The 25,004-nt window shown below is 52.5% G+C and overlaps 2 protein-coding genes and 1 pseudogene across 9 annotated transcripts in view; 1 reads left to right on the forward strand and 2 right to left on the reverse strand.

The window, feature by feature from the left end:
- LOC105484704 (maestro heat-like repeat-containing protein family member 7) overlaps positions 1–10,503 on the forward strand; it is a 50,838-nt gene extending 40,335 nt beyond the window's left edge. Inside the window, exons 18-24 of the mRNA XM_071068550.1 lie at positions 1,329–1,469; positions 2,197–2,373; positions 2,992–3,150; positions 4,261–4,362; positions 8,867–8,969; positions 9,553–9,612; positions 10,226–10,503. Of these exons, the coding sequence (XP_070924651.1) occupies positions 1,329–1,469; positions 2,197–2,373; positions 2,992–3,150; positions 4,261–4,362; positions 8,867–8,969; positions 9,553–9,612; positions 10,226–10,377 (894 nt within the window). The 3' untranslated portion in view covers positions 10,378–10,503. The remainder of the gene's footprint in view (positions 1–1,328; positions 1,470–2,196; positions 2,374–2,991; positions 3,151–4,260; positions 4,363–8,866; positions 8,970–9,552; positions 9,613–10,225) is intronic.
- A 2,738-nt stretch (positions 10,504–13,241) lies between these two features.
- On the reverse strand, positions 13,242–16,121 carry LOC139358140 (uncharacterized; annotated as a pseudogene).
- Positions 13,242–25,004, reverse strand: part of LOC105484705 (kinesin family member 21B) — a 54,992-nt gene continuing 43,229 nt past the window's right edge. For 4 of the 8 annotated variants that reach the window (XR_011612593.1, XR_011612592.1, XR_011612589.1 and 1 more), the window contains 8 exons: positions 24,793–24,929; positions 23,375–23,555; positions 21,073–21,237; positions 20,637–20,754; positions 19,350–19,520; positions 18,584–18,783; positions 17,862–18,068; positions 17,140–17,440 (listed from right to left, as the gene is read on the reverse strand). Coding sequence is in view for 4 of the 8 variants with exons in the window: in XM_071077817.1 (XP_070933918.1) it covers positions 17,383–17,440; positions 18,584–18,783; positions 19,350–19,520; positions 20,637–20,754; positions 21,073–21,237; positions 23,375–23,555; positions 24,793–24,929 (1,030 nt within the window). In the remaining 4 variants the exon portion in view is untranslated. Of the gene's footprint in view, positions 17,441–17,861; positions 18,069–18,583; positions 18,784–19,349; positions 19,521–20,636; positions 20,755–21,072; positions 21,238–23,374; positions 23,556–24,792; positions 24,930–25,004 lie in introns of all 8 variants that reach the window. The other 4 variants (XM_071077817.1, XM_071077816.1, XM_071077806.1 and 1 more) reach the window with 2 other exon arrangements.

Consider the following 25,004-nt stretch of genomic DNA (forward strand, 5'->3'; position numbering starts at 1 on the left):
GACAAACTTTCGCTGTTGTCCTCCAGGTTGGAGTACAATGGCATGATCTTGGCTCACTGCAACCTCCGCCTCCTGGATTCCAGCGATTCTCCTGCCTCAGCCTCCTGAGTAGCTGGGATTACAGGTGCCTGCCACCACGCCCAGCTAATTTTTGTATTTTTAGTAGACATGGGGTTTCACCATGTTGGCCACGCTGGTCTCGAACTCCTGACCTCAGGTGATCCGCCCACCTCGGCCTCCCAAAGTGCTGGGATTACAGGCATGAGCCACCACACCTGGCCAAGTTCTACCTCTTTCATAAATTTTCCTAGATGAATCAACACCTGTTTATAGGAATTTTTTACTTGCTTTTAATTTATGTAGTATTGTTATTGCCTTGAGATGTTCACTAGGTGGTTCATGTACCTAAGTCTTGACTCTCCAGCTGAATTGCTAGGATCTTTGAGGGCAGAGTGCATTTCTTACTTGTATCTCCTACAGTTTCCTTTATCAAAAATGTTTAATGGGGCTGGATGTGGTGACTCATGCCTGAAATCCCAGCACTTTGGGAGGGTAGGCAGGTGGATCACCTGAGGTTAGGAGTTCGAGACCAGCCTGGGCAACATGGTGAAAACCCCTCTCTACTAAAAATACAAAATTAGCCAGGTGTGGTGGCGCATGCCTGTGGTACCAGCTACTCGGGAGGCTGAGGTAGGAGAATCACTTGAACCTGGAAGGTGGAGGTTGCAGTTAGCCGAGATTGTGCCACTGCACTCCAGCCTGGGCGACAGAGTGAGACTCTGTCTGAAAAAAAAAGAAAAAAAAATGCTTATGGGCCAGTTTTGTGGTGGCTCATGACTGTAATCTCAGCACTTTGGGAGGCTAAGGTGGGTGGATCCCCTGAGGTCAGGAGTTCAAGACCAGCCTGGTTAACATTCTGAAACCCCGTCTGTACTAAAAAATACAAAAATTAGCTGGGCGTGGTGGCACATCCTGTAGTCCCAGCTACTCAGGAGGCTGAGGCAGGAGAATTGCTTAAACCCGGGAGGCAGAGGTTGCAGTAAGCCGAGATCACACTACTGCACTCCAGCCTGGGTGACACAGCAAGACTCCATCTCAAAAAAAAAAAAAAAAAAAAAAAAAAAAAAAGCTTAAGGAAAGGAAAACTTGGAGAATGAATAAATGACTTCTGGAATGACAGGTGCAAATTCACCTTTTATGCTTTGGCCTCTCTACCAATTCTAAACTCTTAAGAGTATTTCCCTACTAGTGAGTAGGAACCTAGTCCAAAGTCATTGATGATTTTTTTTCTCCTTGCCCGCCCATCTTTCTTGGCCTCCCTTCCCCAGCTGCTCCAGTGCCCAGATGTGGCAGCCTTAGTGGATGACTTCACCACCCGCATTCTGGCAAACTGGTTCAAGAGTGAGGAGCCAGCCATAGTGAAGCCATTGCTGCAGATGCTAGAGGTCTTTGCGAAGCATGAAAACATGGTAAAATGGGGCAAGGGCTAAGGGTGTGCTCTCAGGCGATGTTGTAACCAGGGGAGGTAACATCTGCTGTGTCCAGTTATAGATAGGGTGGGACACACTCTTGGGATCAAAGAGAGCAAATCCTCATGAGGCCAATGCACCACAGACAGGAGTTGGGGCTTGAGCCATTCATGATTTCTCCCTCTGGGAAAGGTCTCCTGAAGAAGTTTTTTCATACCACTCTGCCATCACTGAGGCCTCTTAGGCACATCTGAGTCCGGCTGGGCAAGCGATTGAATGGGGATATTTGTGTGGAGAGTCCCACCGGTGAACTCAGCCGTGGTATTCCTGACAGAGCCAGCTCTGATTTAGAACAGGGTCATTTCAGAGAATAGATGAAGCTAACCCCAGGATCTCACACATGTCATCCAGGTCCCCTGGAGATTGCTGTCATCATCAGGGATGAGAAGGGCAGTGGCGATGGAAACTTATGGCATGGTGGGAGGAGGGGGCCTCCTCTGTTTTCTCCCCTTTTCTCATGATGGACGCAAGGTACCTCCCCAAATGCTCTCCTGGGCTACTCACTCCGATGGCTCCCCAGATGCTGGGCCAGTCCCAGCTCTGGAATGAAAAAACAGTAGAGTGTGGTTCTCATTTGCGGGGCTGAATTGACTTGAAATGAGAATTCCTTGACTTGGCAGGAGTCATTTCCCCAGCTCCCCGTTCCCTGAGCCACTGTCGCCCGCAGGTGAGGCGGCTCCGAATCCTCCAGCCGTATGTGCTGAACTACTGCTACTCCTCGAACAGCGACATAGTACTGGAGACTTTGCTGGTGCTGAAGAATCTCCTGAGCCACCTCACCTGGCGGCACTCCTCCTCCTTCCTGATCCAGCTCACCTTCACGCTGGTGCCCTTCTTTGAGGAGGTAAAGGCCCCTCTGGGGTCATTTTCTTTCTCTCGGCATCTGTAAAATAAGGGAGTTGGCCAGGCATGGTGGCTCACGCCTGTAATCCCAGCACATTGGGAGGCCGAGGCAGGAGGATCACATGAGGCCAGGAGCTCAAGATCAACCTGGGCAACATAGTGAGACCCCATTCTAACAACAACAACAAATTAGCTGAGTCTGGTGGTGTGCACTTGTGGCCCCAGTTTCTTGGGAGGCTGAGGCAGGAGGATTGCTTGAGCCCAGCAGGTCAAGGCTGCAGTGAGCTGTGATTGTGGCATGCAATCCAACCTGGGCGACAGAGTGATACCCTGTGTCAAACAAAACAAAACAAAAAACAAAACCCCTCACAGAGTTGGCAGAATGATTCAAGGCCCTTCACCTTGAATATGGTACTGTTCTGTAGGGACTTGATTGCTCCTGCCCTCCTTGTATCTTTCTGAAGGGGTGAGATGGAGCGAGAGAACAGACCACAGCAGGCGGGGATCAGAGCAGATCATTTGAGGGAGGGAATGGACAGGGGAGTGTGGGGTTGGCGGGGGTGGAGCTCAGGGACCTGATTGCTTCTGCTTCCCCACGCATGCGTGTCTTCTCTCCCAGGTGTCAGAGCATCTGCGGTTGGCAGCCTTTGAGATCTATGAGAGTCTCTTGGCCAAGGTCAAGAAGAGAGGCCTTGTCTTCCCCTTGAAGCACCAGATCCTCAACTTGCTAGTCCCCCTGGTGCTCCACCTGAGGGACGTAAATACCGACGTGGCTCTGGTGAGAGGCCAGGCCTTGGAGCCTGGTCTTCAGTCCCCGTTTTCATGGGAGGTAAATGCTAAGCATGTTGAGTGCTTAGGCAGGGCTGTGGCAGTACTGGATGGTGCTGAAGGAGTCAACTAGTCTCTGACCTTGCCGAATGACAGACTAGAGATGAACAGATGCTTGCACTAAAGTTTTCTCCAGCTTCTGGCTCCATCCGGTTGGCCACTGACTCCCAGTGGAATACTGTGGGTGTTTCTCCCAGGAGGAAAATCTCATCGATGGGCAGCAGTCCCTCTCTCTGCCTCCCAGCCTGTGGCTCCAGGAGCCCCCTCTCCATGCTGCTTTCTGCATACTCTCTGCCTGTGAATGGAGACAGAGCTCCCTGGGTCGGGAAGACCCTGTGGGAGGCAGTGTGGTGGGCCGAATAGAGAGAGCCTGGAACTGGCCTTCATTCCGGAATGAATGAGTCCAGCTTTGAGCCCAGGAGACCCAGGAACGTGAACTGCAGCTTGAACACTTGAAGACTGGCTGACTTACTCTGTGACAGGACACCTTGTTTCCACAGAGCAGGCCACTCTGCCATCACTGAGGCCTCTTAGGCACATCTGAGTCCGGCTGGACAAGCGATTGAATGGGGATATTTGTGCGGAGAGTCCCACCGGTGAACTCAGCCGTGGTATTCCTGACAGAGCCAGCCCTGATTTAGAACAGTGACCACCCAGTTGGGGGATTAAGACTTTGGGGAAATTTATTTTCAGAGAGACTGTTTTGTGGGGCAGGGAGGGTTGCGGGGGCGGCAGAGTGGGAAGCCATGCGGCTGGTGAATAAGGCTCTGAGCTAAATAGTTCCAGTGCTCTGGGTCTCAGTGTCACACCACAGCAACTGGGAAAATTGTTAGAACTGTAATTTTTAAACTTCTTATTAGGGGGAATAGGGGGTTGTAAGTAGAGCCAACCTGCCTGGACCCCTGCCTTTTTCCTAAGCCCTGGATCCCTGTCGATTCACCAGCGTTTCCATCCCATCGAGGCTGAGTGTGATGCTGCTTGTCTCTGTTCTTTGCACCCCTCCATTTCCCTGCCCAGTCCCACTCCTCAGCTCCTCATGCTGAGCCTCCTTGTCTCCCAGATCTGCCGGTCTGCCCTCTGCCACACAGCTGCCATGCTGGGCTGGTCAAAGCTGAAAGCAGTATTTGCAGAGAAAGATGTGTGGAACATTCTTGGAGCCCTGGTAAGCCAGCAGCTTGCTCACTGTCTGCTCCTATGCAAGGGAGGGTGGCGTCCCCAGCGGTCTAGGTCGTTTTCCTGCAGCTCTGGGGTTTGCAGCAGTAGTGGCAGCGGCAACAGCAACAGTTCAATGATGAGATACTCATTAAGCACCTACTTTGTGATTGGCACCTAGATATAGTTCCTGCCCTCCCCTTGTTTCCTGTCTGAATTGGGGAGCTAGACACACAAGTAGACAATCTCAGCATACTTCGGGAAAGGCAAAGGAGGGGTACCCAGCACAGTCTGGAAGTTGAAGGAAGGCTTCCTGGAGGAGGTGTCACCTTCAGAAGGAGAAATATAAGGCAGGGTAACACTTAGGCAAAGGGAAGGAATGAAGAGTGCAGGCCAAGGTGATGCTGTACATAGGGGTGCGGAGCAGAGCACACATTATCTGGTATGATTTGATCCTTACAACCATCCTGAGAAATAAGGGCAGAAGGGCCTGGTGTGTAGGGAGCTATTAATGTAAGTGCCTTGGAATCATTAGAGCAGGGGCAGAAAAGGCAAATGCTTACAAGGTCATGCAGGAAACACTAACCAGAGATCAGACTGGATGGGCCCGGAGGAGAGATGTAGGCCCCAAGACCCAGCACAGGCAGCCTCCTCAGCATGGCCAGAAACCACACACCATTGTCACAGCACACATCTAGTAACACCGCCTTTACTCTCCTAAAGTGAAATTCATAAATAATATCCTCTACCTTTGCATATTTCCAAAATAAGTCATATAATGCCCTAACTCCAAAGGAGAAGTGAAAGTAATCTACAACAAAATAATCTGTAGGAATATATGGAACACAATATAGCATAACATGATATAATAATAGAATATAAATACTGTATGTAAATGCTTGGGCCAAGTTACTTTTTATTTATTTATTTATTTTTTTGAGACAGAGTCTCACTCTGAAGCCCAGGTTGGAGTGCAGTGGCGCGATCTTGGCTCACTGCAACCTCCGCCTCCCAGGTTCAAGCGATTCTCCTGTTTCAGGCTCCCGAGTAGCTGGGATTACAGGCACTTGCCACTGGGCCCAGCTAATTTTTGTATTTTTAGTAGAGACGGGGTTTCTTTTTTCTTTTGTTTTTTCTTTTTTGAGATGGGGTTTCATCATGTTGACCAGGCTGGTCTCAAACTCCTGACCTCAGGTGACCTGCCTGCCTCAGCCTCCCAAAGTGCTGGGATTATAGGTGTGAGCCACTGCACCCTGCCAGGGCCCAGTTACTTTAGTAGACAATGATGTACATGAATCCTTGCCCCTCTCCATAGAATCACTGTGAATGGATCTGCTACAAATGCAGAATGATATGGGAGTCACCACAAGAAGGGTCACCACAAGAAGGGTCACCATTGGTGATGGGAATTCCAAAACGATTGTATTAATAGCTCCCCCGACACCAGGAAAGTCTGATTAGACCAGAAAGTCTGATGACTTTCTGAACAAGATGAAGTATAGTCTTTGATGTCTATTGCAGATGCACTCCTAGAAAATCCAGTATGTAGTTGAACTGTGAAAAACTACTCTGTTATCTAAAAGAGCCAACTTCTAGGCATGGATTAGTATAAGTAGGATTTTGGTAGACATAAATGTGTAATGGGATATTAGAAATTGGTGTACCCTCCTCATCATTTTGAAAACCATAAACATCCCCCAGTTCCATAATTCCCTCCACACAGTATAGTCCCCAGTTGAGAACCCATGAATTGTTTCTAGGAGAGAAAGTGGCTCAGGGTTGTTAAGAGAAGCAGGAAATCCATGCCGGGTGCGGTGGCTCACACCTGTAATCCCAGCACTTTGAGAAGCCAAGGTGGCCGGATCACCTGGGAACAGGAGTTTGAAACAGCCTGGCCAACATGGGAAAACCTTGACTCTACTAAAAATACAAATATTAGCCAGGCGAGATGGCGGACGCCTGTAATCCCAGCTACTGGGGAGGCTGAGGCAGGAGAATCGCTTGAACCCAGGAGGCGGAGGTTGCAGTGATCTGAGATCGAGTCACTGCTCTCCAGCCTGGGTGACAGAGCAAGACTCTGATTGGGGTGAAATTTCCCCCATTGATGTTGGCAAATAATTTAAAATGTAAAATACTGCATAGATCAAACAAAAAATATCTTCAGGCTGACTTTTCTCATGGACTGTCAGTGTGCAGTCCGGTCCAGGCAGGAGACATGGAAGCAGGAGGCTGGGCCACAGTGTTCTGTGGAGGTTTGGGCCCAGTGAGGAGCAGGACTTGAGGCTGTAGGCAAGGGGAGTTGTTGAAGCATTTTAAGCAAGTGGGTAGCATGGTTAGAGAGCTGTGCATTTCACACAAATCACCCAAGCTACAGATCAGAGAAACGTTCCCAAGGGATGGAATTGGAGCCTGTGCTGTATAGAGTGTCTGGGGAGAGATGATGAAGTCAAGAAGACAAAGGCATGGGCGGGATTAGCTAGTTGAGGAGATTGATTTGATATGAAGTGTGAAAGTAAAAGTTGCCTCTTGGCTTCTGACATGGGTGAATGCTGGTGTCCTGGACTGAGGTCAGAAATACAGAGGGAGGAACAGGTGTGGAGGGGAAGGTGGTGGCTTGATTTTGTGCATGTTAAGCTTCTAAAATCTGTGAGAACACCACAGGTTTGTGCTTCCATTGGAAGTTAGATATGTATCACTGAAGCTTGGAGAACAGGGCTGTGTTTGGTGAACCCTGAGCATACCGTTGGGTAGTAGATGAAGACTGCAACCCTAAGCCCAGATACGCTCTCCTAAGGAAATTGTGTGGTGGAAGGAGCATATGAGTCAACACTGGGATCCCAGGAGACATCAGTTCCAAGGATCCCACAGAGGAGACTAGAAAGGGAAACCTGGCAGAAAGTCAAAGGAGGACAACAAGAGAGGAGGGTCATGGTCACCTAGGAAGGACCATGACCAGTTTCAGGAAGCAGTCAAGGGTACAAAAACCCAAGGGTTTCTCGGGTAACTTCAAAAGATGGGAGAGATGAGCAGGCAGGCTAGGCTCAGCCTCCCCACCTCCTTCAACCCCAGCAGCCCCACTTCTCCTTCTCCTTCTCTTTCTCCTTCCTCTTTTTTTGTAGAGACAGAGTCTTGCCATGTTGCCCAGGCTGGTCTCCAACTCCCGAGCTCAAGTGATCCTCTTGCCTTGGCTTTCCAAAGTGCTGGGATTACAGGCGAGGGCCACCACACCCGCCCCCCACCCCTTCTATTAGTTTGAGATATTGGGTTTCCAGTTAAGATTTCTTTTTGAAGAAAAGATCCTGCCAAAAGAAGCTGGGAAAAACCATGGATGTAACCTTCTGTTTTAAGAACTTAGACTGCAGAGTGAAAGAGGAGAGTTAGGATCGGAGCTAGGAAGGAGATGCAGGAGGCGGGGTTTGGGTTAGTGGTTGTTGCAAAGGGAAGGACACATCATCCTTTGAACCTTCAAGGATGGAAGTCTGATGAACGCAGAAGGGGCTGTATTCCTAGGCAGGCGATGGAAGGTATGAAAACACGTAATTACATGCAGCACTGCTAGGCTCTGTTTATTTTTATTTATTTATTTTAAATATTTTATTTCATTTTATTTTATTTATTTACTTTTTTGGAGACAGTCTGGCTTTGTTGCCCAGGCTGGAGTGCGGTGGCGCGATCTCGGCTCACTGCAACCTCCACCTCCTGGGTTCAAGCGATTCTCCTTCCTTAGCCTCCTGAGAAGCTGGATCTACAGGCGCGTGCCACCACACCTGGCTGATTTTTTTGCATTTTGGTACACACGGGTTTCACCGTGTCGCCCAGGCTGGTCTTGAACTCCTGAGTTCAGGCGGATCTGACTGCCTTGGCCCTCCGAAAGTGCTGGGAGTACAGGCGTGAGTCACTGTGCCTGGCCTATTTTTAAAATTTTAGGTTCGGGGGCATGGGTGCTGGTTTGTTACATGGGTATATTGTGTGATGCTGAGGTTTGTGCTTCTAATGTTCCCATCCCCAAGGAGTGAACATAGTCCGTAGGTAGTTTTGCAACCCTTGCCCCACTCCCTCCCTCCTGTTTTTTGGAATTCTCAGTGTTTATTGTTCGCATCTTTGTGTTCGTGTGACTGAGGCTCTGCTTAAACAGAATGCTGTAGGCATGATCTTTTGCAACCTAAAGCATATGACCTTGAGATTGAAGATTTAAACTAAGATAGAAATAAACAGGATTTAAGCAATAGGGTTCACCTTATTGTTGGGAGTAGGAGAAAAAAATGTATGTGCCAAACACTGGGGCCAGTCTCTATGAGCTTCATGCTTAAACTGGGTCAAGGCCAGGGAGTATGATCTCTGTGGCATGGTCAATCCGGGAAGGCTTCATGAAAGAAAGAAGATTTCAGGAGCTGTGGTAGGAGGGGATGGAGATGGAGACGGTTTTGACAGATTTTTGCACTCAGGGGATGGCTCCTGTGTAATCTCAAAACGGTCTGAGGGTCCCTTCCATAATCTGACACCTTTTCTTACAGCTGGAGCAGGAGACAAACAAAGCCCTCTGGTTCCTGAAGCAGTGTGTGGCTCTCTTCAAGAGCCCACAGGTTCCCATCCGCTGGGCAGCTGTGTGGTTTGCAGGTATGGCCTTTCGTCTTGTTGGAGCTACTGTGTCCTTGTTGTAGGGTCCCTTAAACTGACTGGGCACCCAGGACATGAGGACACACAGAACCCATGGGAATTACATTGGGGGGTGGGAGTGGAGGTGGGAGTGCCTGCCTGTGCCTGCCTGCTCCCTCCCCTGCAGGAAGCTCCTGGTCGGGTTGGGTGGTAACCTTCCCATAGCAGAATGTGCCAAGTCCTAGGAGACCAACCAGCAGAGAGACAAAGGGTGGGGCATATGGGGTCTGGGAGCTGCTCAGTGGGGGAAGTTCAGAGGTAGGTGGGGGACTGCCTCAGATCACCCCAGGGAACAGCTGTTCAGGGCAGAGGAGTATCCACTCCTTCACCCAGCCCAATTTGCTTAGAACCCTTCAGAGAAGCAAGGGACACAAGTTTGACTTTACGGGAAAAGTTCAAACCTGAGGCTGGTGGCCAAGGGAGGGAAAGACAGGAAAAAGGAGGGGAATGGTGAGTGTTTTGGGAAGGGGGCCGAGAGTACTTGCAGCCAGGACCCCACTGATTCCTGGTGGGGCCTCTGAGGTGCTTCTCTGCGTCCCTGTAGGCCAGATTATCCAAACCCTAGACTTGGAAGAGATTGATGAAATTGAGGAGGCGTACACAGGTGAGTGGCAGCCCAGTTGCCCCCTCCTTGCATCTTTTAGTGGCACCGGTGTTGGTGGGGAATGCTCAGAAGTTAGGAAAAGTGGGCAGATGGCCTCACAAAAATGATCATCCAGAAGTGTGAAGAGGCAGGCTCATCCCCAAGGTGCTTAGGTTCTGAGGTGCTGGTCAGAGCCCTCCTGCCCCATGTTCACTCACACCCTCACCACCATGGAGCCCATTCATCAGCCAGGAGGGTCCCTTGGGTTTCTTGTAGAAGAGACAGCGCTGGGCTCCCATATGTAGTTGAGTCCCTGGCTGCAGCTCTCTTTGAAGTCAGAGAACTTCACACATAGCTATTCTATGGGAAAGAGAGGACGAAGGGCCAGGGAGGGGCAGAGGAGAGGAGTGAGTGGTTGGTAATGGGTGCAGGGTGAGGAGCAAGTGGGCGTCACATCTCCCTGTGCTCACAGCAGCTATGTGGCCTTGCTTGCAACAGAGCGTTGTGGACTCCTAGAAGAAACTCTTGCTCGTAGTTTAAAATCCACCAGTCCTGACCCCATTGCCTGGTACCTCTCCGCCGCAGGGCCTAGGCCCTCCTGCAGCCCACTATCCTTTCTCTGTCTGTGTTTCAGCCCTAAGGCACATGCAGAGAGACTCTGATCCCATGGTCAGCTGCCTCACCACGCAGACTGTCTATATCCTGGAAGCCAAGAAGAAGCTGCTACTGGCCAAGGCCCCGACCTCCTGCTTCTGCAGGAGGAGGCCCCAAAGGCACTACTTCTGAGCTTGCATCCTTGAGTCTCAGATGTAGGCCTGACCATCAGACCCTGTGACAATGGGGCCAGATTCCTGGGTCCTGCGCTAGAAATGGAGGCATATCCCTGCAGAATCTTTGTAATAAAAGGAAAAAGCATGCACCTTTGTGAAAATAGCTATTATATTGTCTTGCCAGTCAATTCTTGGCCTTCTGGGGTAGAGTCACTTGTGAGCCACCTTCTCTCCTGTGAACATCTGGGTCGGGGAGACCTTTCCCTGCTCTGCCCCTCTGCTCCCTTCTCCCATTCAGCCATGGGTCTGAGGCCAGAGCCAGCCGTTTCTTTTGAACCAACCTCAACTATGAGCCGAGGGGGAAGTAATGTTGGCATACATGAGGTGTTCTAGAATGCAGTTGTGATGGTAAGCAACAGAGTTGCTTAAGCAGGAAAGTGATTTATTAAAGGGTTGTTAGTGAAAAACCTCCTGGAAGATCAGAGAGTTTGGGTACCACAGAGCCAGGGACAGTGCTGCTCTATAGAAACACCACCACGACTGGCCCTTGGCACAGCCCAAACCACACCCCATGTGTCAACACTCAGGCCTGGATACTTGTCCTGCAGTGCCCTGCCTCTGCCAGGGCAGTTTTGCTTTGTTACAAGCGATGATAAAAGATAGATCTTACTAAAAACCTATTAACAGGTCAAGTGCATTGGGATGAGACCCACCTCAAAGACTGCTCTGACACCCCCACAAGTCACCTCCTCACTTTGGTCAGGCATAAAATAACAGATACAAGGTAATGAATAAATGGAAAGTAATGGATTCTAGGGCCATCTCTGTCCCAGGATGATTTTGGCCAACTCTGTTGGCCTCTATGGGCCTCAATTCTGTAAAATGTAAATTTATAAACAGAGAGTTGGGAAACATTATCTTTCTTTGTTTTTAAAACTCAACTTCAGACGCTGAGAAAAAGATACCTTTTAAGATACCACCTAGTTCTGACAATTGAATGGCTCTTACCAAATTCTGAGAGGTGCCATTCCCTTGTGCCTGGGAAAGCTGCCCCATAGCTTATATCCTAAATGGAATTTTTCTTGACACTCTCTTGTTTTCCAAATTTTCTAAAGTAAGCAGATATTATGCATATAATCTGGAAACAAAACACCACCCCACATTAAAAGAATACAAGAAGAGTCTCTTAACCCAGTGTTCCTGTCCCCCCCACATCCCGCAGGAGCCTTGGCATCCTCGAGAGACAGGATGAACTGCATTTGGAAAAATTACCTTGTGTTGCAAACTTTCTGGGGGGTGCAGGGAGGAGCGCAGTGGCAAGGAGGAACCAGATGGCTGGAGTCCACTGCAGGTCTGGCCCGTGACCAGTTCCCCAGTGGCCAGTCTCTGGGTCTTGCCCACACATCCTGTCTAGCCTGCAGCTGGCCATGCGCAGGTGTCACTTCCTGCAGTTCACAGTGGGCTCTTCTGTCCCACTGTCAGGCAGGATCCTATGCAAAATACAGGCCTGTGGGGAGCGAGGGTGGGGCGGGGAGTGGCATTGGTGATGCTGGATCAGCCAGCCAAAAACAGCTGTTCACAAGAAGCACCCTGCTCCCGGGCAAGAGGCTCTGTGCCTGCCAGCGGGGCTGGCAAGTCAGGACAACTCCGCCCACGTGTGTCTCCTTCCATGGCCCAGGGTCCCTCTCACTCACCAAGGCCTTTCTGTGAGGACCAGAAGCCTCTCTAGAGGAAACCTTCCCCAGGAAGCCTTTGCCCTCCCACCCACGGTGACTTCTGCCACCTACAGACTCCAGGAATTCCCTGGCCGAGCACCTGTCACAGCCAGGTGCTGGACAAGCAGCAGGGGACCTGTGCAGGCTGAGGAAGCAATTTGGTTTTATATTTGGGAAACAAAGCAAAGAGAGACCCCACTATATTCCTGATACAAAAATCAGGAAGTTAAGCTTTTTAATCAGTCGTGGCTGGTGATGAAGATGTGGACTCTCCCTGAGGGGCCTCTCTGCCCAGGGGATGGGCCAGAATCTCCGGGAGCTGGTGAAACAATTCGTGGTTATCAAAAGGGAAATATGGGTTCTTAAAGACTGAAAAGCACTGATCTAGGAAAAAAATTATGGTCACACATGGTGGCTCATGTTTGTAATCCCAGCGCTTTGGGAGACTGAGATGGGAGGTAAGGCTTGAGCCCAGGAGTTCGAGACCAGCCTGGGCAACATAGTGAGATCCCATCTCTACTCAAAAAAAAAAAAAAAAAAAAAAAGAAAGAAAAAAATTACCTTTGTAGAGCTCTTTTCTTATATGATCTTTTTATAGTCTTGCCTTCTTTCCATAAGTGGCAAGGGACTGAGACACATCTGGCATGCACCACGCACAGCGCAGTCCAGGCCCTAGAGAGGCACATGTTACATTATCAAAAGGCAAAGGCTGCTGTGTTCGGGCAGGTTTAGATGCAGATCCTGGCTCTGTCCTTACTAGCTGTGATCCTGGGAAAGTCACTTCCATCCTGAGATCTTTCTCATTTCATAAAACGAGAATGTCACCTGTCACACAGGGCAGTGAAGACACAATGAAAAATGCTCTGAACAGTGCCTAGGATATAGCAGGTGGTCCACAAATGCTGCTGCCCACTCTTCCAGCAACTGCATCTGCCTCCGGAGACAACATATGGAGTCTGGAGGAGAATGTGACACTCTCGAAGCTCTCTGCTTTCTAACTGGTGAAGCCCCAAACCCACAGCTCAGGAAGTTCTCATCAGGCTGGGCCCAGCCCCAGAGGCCTGCTGCACCCATTCACCCACCCACCACCACCACCAACTCCCTCTCCAAAAGTCCCAGCCAAAAGTCAGCAGCCCCCCGGAAGGGGGCAGGGGACACCTCCACAGACATTGGTCATTCAGGTTTTATTTATGACAACTTCTTAGAACACACACATCCAATCTAGGAACAGAAATGTACAACATGAGGCTTAAATAAGTTTCATACACTATGTACAGCCATCGGCAGAGGTACAAAACATATATACACCTTGTGCTAGTCACATCGCGGAGGACAGCAGGAGTCTAATGAAGCCTGCAGCCTGGGCAGGGCATGATTGCTAGAAAAGAGCTGGTGGGCAGGGCAGGGCCCTGATTCATCTCAGGGGTCTTCTCTGACCCTCGGCTCTTTGTGAAGCAGTTTCTACTTCCTGCTTCCCTGCAAGGCCCTCAGGACATGGTTCACGGGACTTAACTGGGGTGTGATGGGGGCTTCAAGATCATGAGTGCTGGGGATGGGGCAGGGGACAGAACAAAGATATCAAAGAAGACACAGAACTTTCCCTGCAAAATCTGTCCTTGCACATAAGACGGCAGGGAAGGATCTGGGAGTCAAGAGAGGAGGGCCAGGCCCAGGAAGGCCTGTGGGGCACTGGCCACTGACCAGGAGGCTATGCCAAGCGAGGAGAGCAGCAAGCAGTTGCCTGTTTGGGATGGCAAAGGGACACATACCACAGGTCCGGGACACACAGTGGGAGGTCACTGCTCCTGCAGGGCAGGTTCTGCCCACACAAACACGATGGTGAACAGACCAGGCACAGGCAACAACCAGGGGATATGCCTGCTCCCAGCCCAGACCACATCGGGGGATGCCCCCCAGAGCTGAGCGTTAGCAGGGCAAAGAAGTGTTATGTTCCCTAACTTCACTGCAGCCGCCTGCCGGTGTCTCCCTCCACCACATCAGGCACATGAGAAAGTCCCCGTGACCTCGTGTTTTCCCCATGTGGTTTTGTGCTTTAAACTGCCCTCTGCCCAGGCCACACAGCCCCAGACAGGCAGCAGGGCTGGACAGCTGAGGATGAAGAGATTCCTAGGCTGAATCCAGGGCGAGGCCATTCCCAGATCCACCGCTGTCCCTTCCCAAGGGGCTGAAGGTGGCACTCTGACCACCTCAAAGGCTTGGGTGTGCCAGCCTCCGCCTGTTAGTCTTTCCTCCTTCCTTGGAAATCTCGCAAGGCAGCTCCAGGCGCTGCCTTTGAGAGTTCCGGCTGCCTCAGAGGAGTCCGTCACTCACATGAAAGCAAATACTGAACTGACTGACAGTGAGGATGGGGCCCCGGCACAGGACTATGCTGAAGAGGCCCAAGGGCAGTGGGGATGGAAGACTCCTTCTATCCAGGGAACCCGCTCATAAGCTTCGAAAGCACAAAGTGGGGCTTGACCCAGGAGACAGGGAATCAGAGCAAGCTCTTCAGGCTCACTAGGGCTAGGACTCAGCCTGAACTCAGGCGTTTAGAGATTTGGGGTGCGGGGTTTAGAGAGCGCTTTACTCCTGGTCCCATGGTATACAGATGTGGCTGGGCCTGACAAGGCTCAGATCTTAAGATGGGCACAGAAGGGTGAGAAGTTAGCTGGCGAGTCCCAGAATTAGCACGAGCCATGGGCCAAGGCCTGGTCTGAGCAAGGGCAGCCCCCTGTCCCAGACACAGGCATCCCCAATCTCACTTTGGACAGAGGCAACCTGGGAGGAACTTCCCGGGCCCGGGTCTATCCAGTCTGCCTGCGAGACTCTGCCATTGTGCTCAAATCACAACCACTTTGTGCTTCCAACACTTAGGGTGCTTGTGCAGTGATTGGAGCTGGGGGCCTGCCCCCTAACGATGGACCCTGGACATCCCTGAAAGAGTGGGCAGAGACTCCAACTCTCATGGAGCACAACTTGGGGTGTCTCAGGGATGCTGGGCTCAGGGCTCCCGAAGGATTTCAAGTTTAGAGAGTCAATGACACTTGCCAGGACAGCAGAGCTGGCCCCGCCGTGAGGTAGCTGACCCATCGGAAACAGCGGAAAATGGGCAATGATGATGAGCACCTCTCGCGGGGCCGTAAGATCACACTTCGTGTGAGAACACGCCTTGCAGCTACGGTGCAGTCACCCCAGGTGGGGCATCCCCCGCCCAGCTGTGGGAGCTCAGGGGACAGAGTCTTATGTGTTTCTATCGCTTGTAAACAGTCATGCGGACGGATTCTTTCTTACAGGTTGCAAGGTCAAAACCTTCTGTTCAGGTGGGGAGGGATGGAGAGGAGTGGGAAGAGATTTGTGGCCACATCTCAGAGCTAAGGGGTTACCCAGCACCCCCAGGGTGGCCAGAGGAAGAAGGATTTCCAGTCATTGCAGACAGACTGTTCAGGTCCTGGGAGACCAGCATCTGAGGCAGTCTCCTTCCTGCCATCAGCAGGCCCAGACTTCAATACCACTTCCAGCAGGGCCAGCACCAGCAGGACAGCCTTCTTAGCCTCTGTGGCAGCTCCGAGGAGGGCACGGGGAAGGGACCAGGCCTCACTTAACCTCCACTGGGGCCTGCCTCCCCACAACACTGGGCGCCACATGGAGAGGGCTCCAAGTGCCCTGGCCCAAGATGGAGAGGAGCCAAGGGCAGAAACACAGAACCACCTCCGGTAAGTCCAAGTCACTGCGTCCTCTGAAGGGAGGTGGGGCTGGCTCTTGGCTCCCAGACTGAAGCCGGGAAGCACAAGACCAGCGAAGCAAGGGAAAAACAGAGTGGGCAACTTTGGGTGGGGGTGGGGCGGGGGAGAGGGATGGAGCTCAGTACCTCCCAAGGCCCACTCCTGTAATTCCAGAGTTTCCCCAACAGGGGGCGCCAGAACACTGATTTAACAACCTCCCCGGAGCTCGGTGTCCTGAGCTCGGTGTCCCCAGCCCCGGGGCAGAGGAACTGCCGACGCCCTCCTCCTTGATAATTTCCTACAAGGGAGGGCCTGCGCTCCATGCCAGTTTTAAGGCTGAAAATGTGTCTCCTGAATAACCAGAGAGAGAGAAGCTGGAGAGACTCCCCGGCCCAGTGCGGGGCTGCAGGGCTGGGGAGGGGCGGGGGCCAGGGTGCCGGGCCGTCTTCCCCATCCGAGCCGCCTCCCAGCAGACACAGCCCCCACGCTGCTTCCTACGTGGCCCACGCAGGACTCTGGGGTGGAACCCCGGGGCCTGGGCTGTGGGGTGAGCGCCCCCGCCTTCCCAGGGGCGCTGGGCACCAGACCTCGCGAGTGAGAAGACACATGTGGTGCCACGGGCATGGCTGGTGTAAGGCTGCCCGGCACGGGTGCCAGGCCCCGGGACGGAGGAAGGCACTGAGCGTCAGGCGGCCTAGAGGCCAGGGGGTACGCTAGAAGGCTCCCTGGGGGCTGTGTCGGGGACAGGTCCAAGCTGCAGAGTGAAAGGAGCAGCTCCCTCCTCCGCAAAGCAAACAGAGGAGGCGGCCCTGGAGGGCCGGGGCAGCGGACTCCCTTTGGAATTTCTGGCCCCCAAGAGCTGAGGGAAAGAATATATGGGAAGACACTTCAAGTCAGTTTCCAGGAGGCAACAGCAAAAAATAAAAATAACAAAATAAATAACTGAAGTATTTCTGACTGTCTCCCCAAAGGAATCTTTCTAGCAGCTCTATCTTGGCCCCATCTGAAAGGGACCCCAGGGAATTGTTGGGGCCAGCTGGGGCTATCTGCGGGTGGCCAGAGGGTTAAGGGTTAGCTGCAAGGCCCAGCCGCCCACACCTGGTTTCCTTAGCTACCTGAGGACTATCTTTTTGGGCTCAGAGGCAGGTGCAGTGGCTCTAGAGGCTGGGCTGGGAGGCAGGGGGAGGCCAGCTCCTCGGAAGGGTGGGATGGGGCCAGGCTGCTGCACCTCCCCACAGGGCCCCACCACTGGGCCAAAGGCCTGAGAAAGGGGCAGAGCCAGTTCAGCAGGAGACAATGTGGCCAGGACCACTGGGAGTGGAACAAGAAGGGATAATGCCCTTTGGCTTCACAGCTTGATTTCCTCCCCAGCCCCTCTCTCACCCAGAGGCTCCAGAGAGGCAGGAGAGGGACTGAGGGAACAGTGTCCTGTGGGAAGGCCAAGGGAGAGGGAGGAGGACAGGAGAGGGGGCCACGCCCTCTGTCCCCAGGGCAGCTGGCCCCATCGGCTGGGTCACAGCTTCCCTTCCATGCTGTCCAGGCTGCCGGGGTCGAGGGTCCGGGGGCATCCCTCTGACCTCACTCCTAGGGTGGGCCGCTGTGGGGTAACCGCCGGACACTCCAGAACTTCACCGTCAGGTCACTGGGGTGGAGGACAAAGTGGAGGGGCGTGGGTCAGCTCTTACAGTGAGCTCGGCTGGCTGCCCCCAAAAGTAGAGGATGAACTGGATTCCCCAAACTCCCCAAATGCGGTTGGGGCTGGGAGGCAAGCATCGCTTACGGGGAGGTGGACTGCAGGTGGTGGGGTGCTGGGCAGATGGAGAGGCCTGTGCACTCGGAGGCCCCCGGGGGAGCTTTGTCATGGGTTTTTTTTGGGGGGATGTTTTGTTCTGTCCAGGCCTGAAGTCTCCCCCATCTGCTCCCTGGCACCCATCTCCTGGGGCCTGTCCCACTGTTCATGCTCGGGAGAGGATGATGGGAGCAGGAGGGACAGGCAGGGCACCTCTCTGGGCCAGGCAGGACAGGAAGGGAGAGGAAGAAGGAGGAGTAAAATAATCTCATACCGTTAAGAAGCAGCTCAGATCGAAGTGGGGAAAGAGAGGGAAAAGGAAAGAGGGGGAAAAGGAAAGAGGGGAAGAATGAGAGAGGAGACAGGGAGAGATGGGGAGGGTCAGGGCAGGGTGGTGGCGCGGCCCTTTATGGCCAGGACTCGGCGAGGAAGGCAGGGGGTGAGTCCAGGGACGTAATTCCACAACTTTACCCGGCAGTCACTGTGGGGGGAGAGAGGCGAGGACAGAGAGGAGAGGTGGGAGGAGATGGGAAGGGGAAGGGAGAGAAGGGACAAAGTCGGAACAAGAAAGAAAGCCGTCTGAGTAGCACCCCACGGGACAGAGGGCCTGGGGGCTCCCCAAGCAGGGGGCCAGAGCAGGAGGCGTGTGTAAGAGACATGGTCTGGGGACTGGCAGGGCTGCTCTGTGCTCTGAGAGATACCTGGACGGGGGAAGACAGCCAGGGCAGGGGAGGGTAGGAAGGGCTTGGAGACAAGCGGGCAAGGCCTGGCCCGGGGCCCAGTACCTTCCCCCTCCCCTGCCTAGCACAGTGCCCAGCATATGGTGGGCACCCACTGAAGGCTGGCACAGGCTAGGTATGCAAAGGAGGCCACCATGGAATCCGCTCTGTGAACCGAGCCTGTGGGGACAACTGCAGGGCCCTGAGCCTCCCAGCCTCCCCTGCCCATACCAGGAGATGAGGGGAGCAGAGGCAGATCTCTCTGTCCAGCACCCACCTGGAGGCTGTGAAGATGTGCTTGGCATTGGTGCAGATGGCATTGATGGGGCTGTCGTGCCCCTTGATCTCACCGATGGGCGTGAAGTTGTCCACGTTCCAGACCTTGATGACGCCCGCACGGCAGGCGCTGAGCAGCATGGGGCGGCCTGGGATGAAGGCCAGGGCGCACACCCAGTCCTTGTGTGCATTGGGGATTTGCTGCGGGAGGATCAGGGCTGGTGAGGGCTGGGGGAGGTGGTGAGGGAGAGAACCTGCCCCAGGGCCCCTCTTGCTAGTAGTGGAGCTACTTCCAGGGTCCCCTGGCCTCTAGACCTGCCACACAGGCAGGTGACACTGGTTCCAGGAGCCATGCTAGGTGGCCTGTGCTGTGGGCTTTAGGAGACCAGAGATGGGTCCCTCTGCTCTTCTTCCCAGGTTCAAGCCTAAGATCCTGCCCTGGCAGAGAACCCTTCAGCCCTCACATGGGTCAGGCTAAAACACAAATGCTCCCAGGAAAGGAAGTGGGTAACTGAGCTTCACATTCAAACGCAAGAGCTGAGAGCAAAGGCTTTGCTGAGGGCAGGTTGCCTAAGGGGGAGGTGTGGCATCAGGAAAGGCCGTGGGTAGGGAAGGGAGGATAGAGACAGTGGAGGAAGAGGGAGAACAGGAGGGCTTGGGCAGCTGTGAAAACCATCCGGCCTGGGGCCCAGGGTCTCCAAGGCTCTGCGTGTGCTATGGGAACCACCCCACCCGAGTCTACCCTCTCCCCTTCCTCCTGACCCCACCTGGATGAGCTCCTGCTGGTCTAGGTCCCACTTCTTGATGCCATTATCTCGGGAGCCACTGAACAGGATGTCTCCCTGGATGGCGAGACACTCGATGCCGTCGTAGTGCGGGGGCTCAAAGTTGTGAGTGGGGCCAATGGTGCCCGTCACACACTCACCCAGCTCGAACATCTGCGGGAGGAGGGGCCAGTAGGGAGAGGCCAAGTGGGAGGAGGGAAGGCAGGGCCTGCAGCACTGTGGACCCAGGGGCATGAAGACACAGGAGTCTGGCTAGGGTGAGAGCCACTGCCCTCTGGGGAGAGGAGCTTCCCAGCAGGTGAAGGTTCCTGGAGGTGGGGCTGCTCCTTCCACGGGCCTGGGAACACTGACGGTTCAGGTCTTGACCCTTCCCGTGGACACTGGGGCAGGGGTGGGGGGAGACCAAGTCAAGTAATGCAGGGGTGAATCAGCTCATCACGCCGAGACCCCACAGCTCAACAGGCAGCTGCTAAGGAGAAAGGCGGGTTTGGGGTGTGAGCCTCCCTCTAGAATTCTTTTGTTTTTTACTAAATATTCACCATAATCCCACCATCCCTGAAAATCCTGCTTCCTTCCAGTTTCTTTTTTGTTAGAGACTGAGTCTCACTCTGTTGCCCAGGCTGGAGTACAGTGGCTCAAACTCAGCTCACTGCAACCTCTGCCTCCCAGGTTCAAGCGATTCTCCTGCCTCAACCTCCCGAGTAGCTGGGACTACAGGCACCCGACACCATGCCTGGCTAATGTTTTGTATTTTTAGTACAGACAGGGTTTCACCATGTTGGCCAGGCTGGTCTCAAACTCCTGACCTCAAGTGATCCTCCCACTTCAGCCTCCCAAAGTGCTAGGATTACAGGTGTCAGCCACCATGCCTGGCCTGCTTCCTTTCAGTTTCTGACTGTGTATGGACAGTTTTCAATGGCATAATCAGAGAGCAAACAAACTAGTGTTGTTTGTCTACTTCATGTTTGGTTTGCTATTTATCATTTTAATAGCTGCAATGTATCCCATTTAGTGGATTTTCCATAATTTGATTGTTATTCTATCCTTCAACATATAAGTTATTAATTTTTCACCAGTTACAAAATAATGCTGCAATCTATAACTTTCTGCACATAACTTCTTGCCTTCTTTGGGGTGATTTCTTCAGCAAACATCCCCAAAAGGCTTCTAATTTTTCGTGGGTACTCCCAAGGCAACAGAGGGCAAAGACTGGGGAGAGTGGAAGACCAGCCCTGACCCAGGCCTCAGAGCTGAGGCAGCCCCAGATACCTTAACGTAGTGGTCCTTGGAGCCAGTCACCACAAGGTCGTGCTGGCTGGCTGTCTGGGTGACCGTCAGGCACATCACAGGACCGATGTGGCCAGTCAGCTTGCCAACAGGCTGGAACCTGCAGTGGGAAGAGGCCCAGCCGGGGTAGGTGAATTAGAGGGGACCCTGGCTTGGGGTGGGGTGTCTGCCCCAGAACAAACAGGCCTGGTCAGGGTACTCACCCACCCCCGCTTGGTTAAGGCAAGATCAAGAATCTAGACAACAGCTGCCCTGCATCCCAGCAGTCTCACTAGAGAGGGCACAGGCCCAGCAGCATGGGGGGAATAAAGGTGTTGCTGAGGTCCTACCCACCCTGGGGTGGGTCCCCCTGAGCCAAGACCTGGGGACCTTGCCTGGGCATGCCAACGCCCCCTCTCTCCCCAGGTATCACGCTGACCTGCTAAGCTCCCAGATGCGGACGGCGTTGCCCGAGGCGGCGTACAGCATGGTGCCCGAAGGGCTGAGGGCGATCTGGTTGATCTGATGCTCACCCTGAGCACTGGTGATGGCACGGGTGGACGTGGCGGCACAGGCATCCCCTGAGATCACCTGGCCTGAGGATCTGCCCATAAGGGAGAAAGGCAAGGCCAGAGGTCAAAACAATCCATGTGCACAGTGCAGGGAACCCATAAAACGTCACTAAGACCAGCCCAAATAACCCATTTCTAGGAAGTCTTCCTTGACTGACAGAGAAGAGCAATAGCTTCTCCCATAAGTGAGACCCAGGGGAGAGCTCCACTCCAGTCCCCGGTGAGTCAACTCCCCATGTGGCCTGCCTGTGTGCCTGGTCACTGGCTTGGAAAGATGGTAAGGCTCAGTCATGAGACTGGGTGTGAACCTGGATCTTCCGGAAATCAACCTCTCTGAGTCTCAGTTTCCTCATCTGTTAAAAGAAGTGATTATACCCATTCTGTTTACTTTTTTTTTTTTTCCCTGAGATGGAGTTTCGCTCTTGTTGCCCAGGCTGAAGCGCAATGGCGTGATCTTGGCTCACTGCAACCTCTGCCTCCCGGGTTCAAGCGATTCTCCTGCCTCACCCTCCTGAGTAGCTGGGACTGTAGGCATGCACCACCATGCCAGGTTAATTTTTATTTTTAGTAGAGACGGGTTTCTTCATATTGGTCAGGCTGGTCTTGAACTCCTAACCTCAGGTGATCTGCCTGCCTCAGCCTCCCAAAGTGCTAGGATTACAGGCATGAGCCACCATACCCAGCCTGTTTACATTTATTTATTTGTTTGTTTGAGATGGAGTTTCACTCTTGTTGCCCAGGCTGGAGTGCAATGGTGCAATGTCGGCTCACTGCAATCTCCGCCTCCCGGGTTCAAGCAATTCTCCTGCCTCAGCCTCCTGAGTAGCTGGGATTACAGGCATGTGCCACCATGCCTGGCTAATTCTGTATTTTTAGTAGAGATGGGGTTTCACCATGTCGGTTAGGCTTGTCTAGAACTCCCGACCTTAGGTGATCTGCCCGCCTCGCCTCCCAAAGTGCTGGGATTATAGGCGTGAGCCACCACGCCCAGCCTTGTTTACTTTTTTTTTTTAAAGACTTAATTTTTTTTAAGGCTAGTTTTAGGTTCACAGCAAAACTAAGCACAAGATACAGATATTTCTCACATGCCCCTGCCCCCACACAGGCACAGTCTCCCCTGTTATCAACCAGAAAGCTGCCTGGGTTTTCATTATGAACCCATGTTGACATGTTGTATTGCCCAAGTCCACAGTTCACGTTCAGGTTCACTCTTGGTGTTGTACTTTCTAAGGGTTTGAACGAATGTATAATGGCATGCATCTACCATTATAGCATCATACAGAATAATTTCACTGCCCTAAAAACCCTCTGTTTATTTATTCATTATTATTATTTTTTGAGACAAGGTTTGCTCTATCGGCCAGATTGGAGTGCAATGGCACAAACATGGCTCACTGCAGCCTTGACCTCCTGGGCTCAAGCAACGTTCCACCTCAGCCTGCTGAGTAGCTGGGACTACAGGCACGCACCACCATGCTCAGCTAATTAAAATATTTTTTTTTGTAGAGACAGAGTTTCCCTTTGTTGCCCAGGCTGGTCTTGAACTCGTGGTCTCAAGTGATCCTCCTGCTTCAGCCTCCAAAATACCTGGGATTATAGGCATGAGCCACTGTGCCCAGCCTGTTTACTTTTTAAGGATCAAATTAATAGATTGTATTACAGTGTTAATGTAAGGATGTAGTATAACTTCTGGTAAAAAAAAACCCACAATCTTTATTTTGCAAGGCTCTTGGTCTCAGTTCTGCCTCCCCTGCCCTATGCCTGTGTGTCTGAGACTGTCGGGGCAGGGCTCAGGGCCATGACTGGGTGGTCACCTACACAGGCAGTGTCCAGCATGGCTTTGGGGGCTCGCCCTGTTTCCTAGCTCCTCTTTCAGACTCATAGGATGATATCTAACACACCTCAAGGGTCAGGGTTTGGGGGACTGGGCCATGGGTAGAGGCCAGGCAGGCCAAAAATTCCTCTAGTGGTGCTACCCCAGACACTGTCTCCCAAACCAAGAGATCTCACCTTGTATCCCAGGGTCAAGCAAGTTCATAGGCTGGTAATGGTCTTTGTGCCCATGTAGCTGGGCTATGCTGTGCTGAGTGGGTCACTTGGGCTGGGAGCATTTGCACCCAACCCAGCCTGCTGTAGCCCACCACTGCGAGGCAGGTGAGGGGTACTCACGTGAGAGTCCGAATGCACTTGGCTGAGTCCCGGATGTCCCACACCTTGATGTAGGAGGTGGACACGGAGAACACAAGCCCCGAGTGGCTGCAGTACTTGATGGAGACCACATTGTTGGGGTGGCCCTTTAGAGCTGCGATCTCCTGTCCGGTAACCAAGTTCCACATCTTGCAGCTTCGGTCTGTGAGAGATGGGAGGAAGCCACAGGGAGGGGAGGGATGTCAGCCACTAGGGGGCGTAGCTCTGCCTCTGCAGGGGCTGCCCAGGGTAGGGGAAAGGGATCCAGAGAGCTCCAGAGGATGGAGCTCCAGTTCAGAGAGAGAGAAACACACACACACGTGTGCTCACTGGCATGTGTGTGTGCTAGTAAAAACTCAGGGGAGAGAGAATTCCCTCAGAACTTCAGACCAGGGTTCCTCAAGCAAACTTTCCACTAACACCAGAGTTCTGTGAGCCACACTGCTAAGGTGTCCAGGGCTAAAATAAAATTCTTAAGCTTTTATGATGCCTGTTCCTCCAAACGCTAATTGCTGACAAAGTAAATGAACCAGTGCAAGCAAATGTTATGGGAAAACTTGGAATCAATCAATCACACCTAGATTGACAGCTATCCCCCTACTGCCGTGGAGAGCTATATTTATGCTTGTGTTTTAGTATGCGTGTCTATTACAGACTAGTTCTGTTGGTAAAATGAATGAATGAATGAATGAGTAAATAAATAATTCTGTATTTACTTATTGAGATACGGTCTTGCCCTGTTGCCCAGGCTGGAGTGTAATTGCACAAACACAGCTCATTGCAGCCTTCACCTCCTGGACTCAAACAATCCTCCCACCTCAGCCTCCTGAGTAGCTGGGACTACAGGCACATGTCATTGTGACTAATTTTTTATTTTTTGTAGAGACAGGGTCTCACTATGTTGCCCGCCCAGATAGTCTCAGACTCCTGGGCTCAAGCGATTCTCCCGCCTCATGCTTCCAAATTGCTGCAATTATAGGTATGAGCCATTGTGCCCAGCCTGGTAAGATGTTTGACTTTGTTGCTGTAATTAGGTAAGCGTGACTTTGTAAAGTGCTGCTGCGATCATAGGGAGTGCCTAGATGTATGAGCTGGGGTGATGTCGGGCAGTGCAAGTACAGGTGGGGCACCTGAGAAGCTTCCTGAAGTTTCCCTGGGAGCTCTGGAAGGAAGTGCTAGATGGAGCCACCAGGTCAGGTATGAAGGAAGGCTTGGCCAAGGATGCATGGGATGGAGGCCTTGAGCCAAGGTAAGAAACAAGGGTAGTAAGTAAATAGACCACCATATCCTCAACTCCTGGAGTCTCTATGTTCTCATCTCCTTTATAGACCACTCTGACAGAGGAAGCATGTGTGAGTAGGAGACCCCAACCCTACCTGGCTAGTTGGGGTTCCACGTACCTTTGGACCCTGTGAATAGCAACTCATCCGTGGCATCCAGGCAGAGGATGGGCTTGGTGTGGCCTTCGGCCATGGAGACGCACTGCAGTGGGGCTGTCCGTGCACCCTTGGCTCCTCCAACCGGGGAGATGATGCCCCTTCCCAGGAGAGAGGGAGAGAGGGCATGCTCATCAGCCAGTGAGACCGTGGCCAGGCTGATCAAGGCACGTGTG

This window comes from Macaca nemestrina, chromosome 1, assembly GCF_043159975.1.
Source record: "Macaca nemestrina isolate mMacNem1 chromosome 1, mMacNem.hap1, whole genome shotgun sequence".
Lineage (NCBI taxonomy): Eukaryota > Metazoa > Chordata > Mammalia > Primates > Cercopithecidae > Macaca > Macaca nemestrina.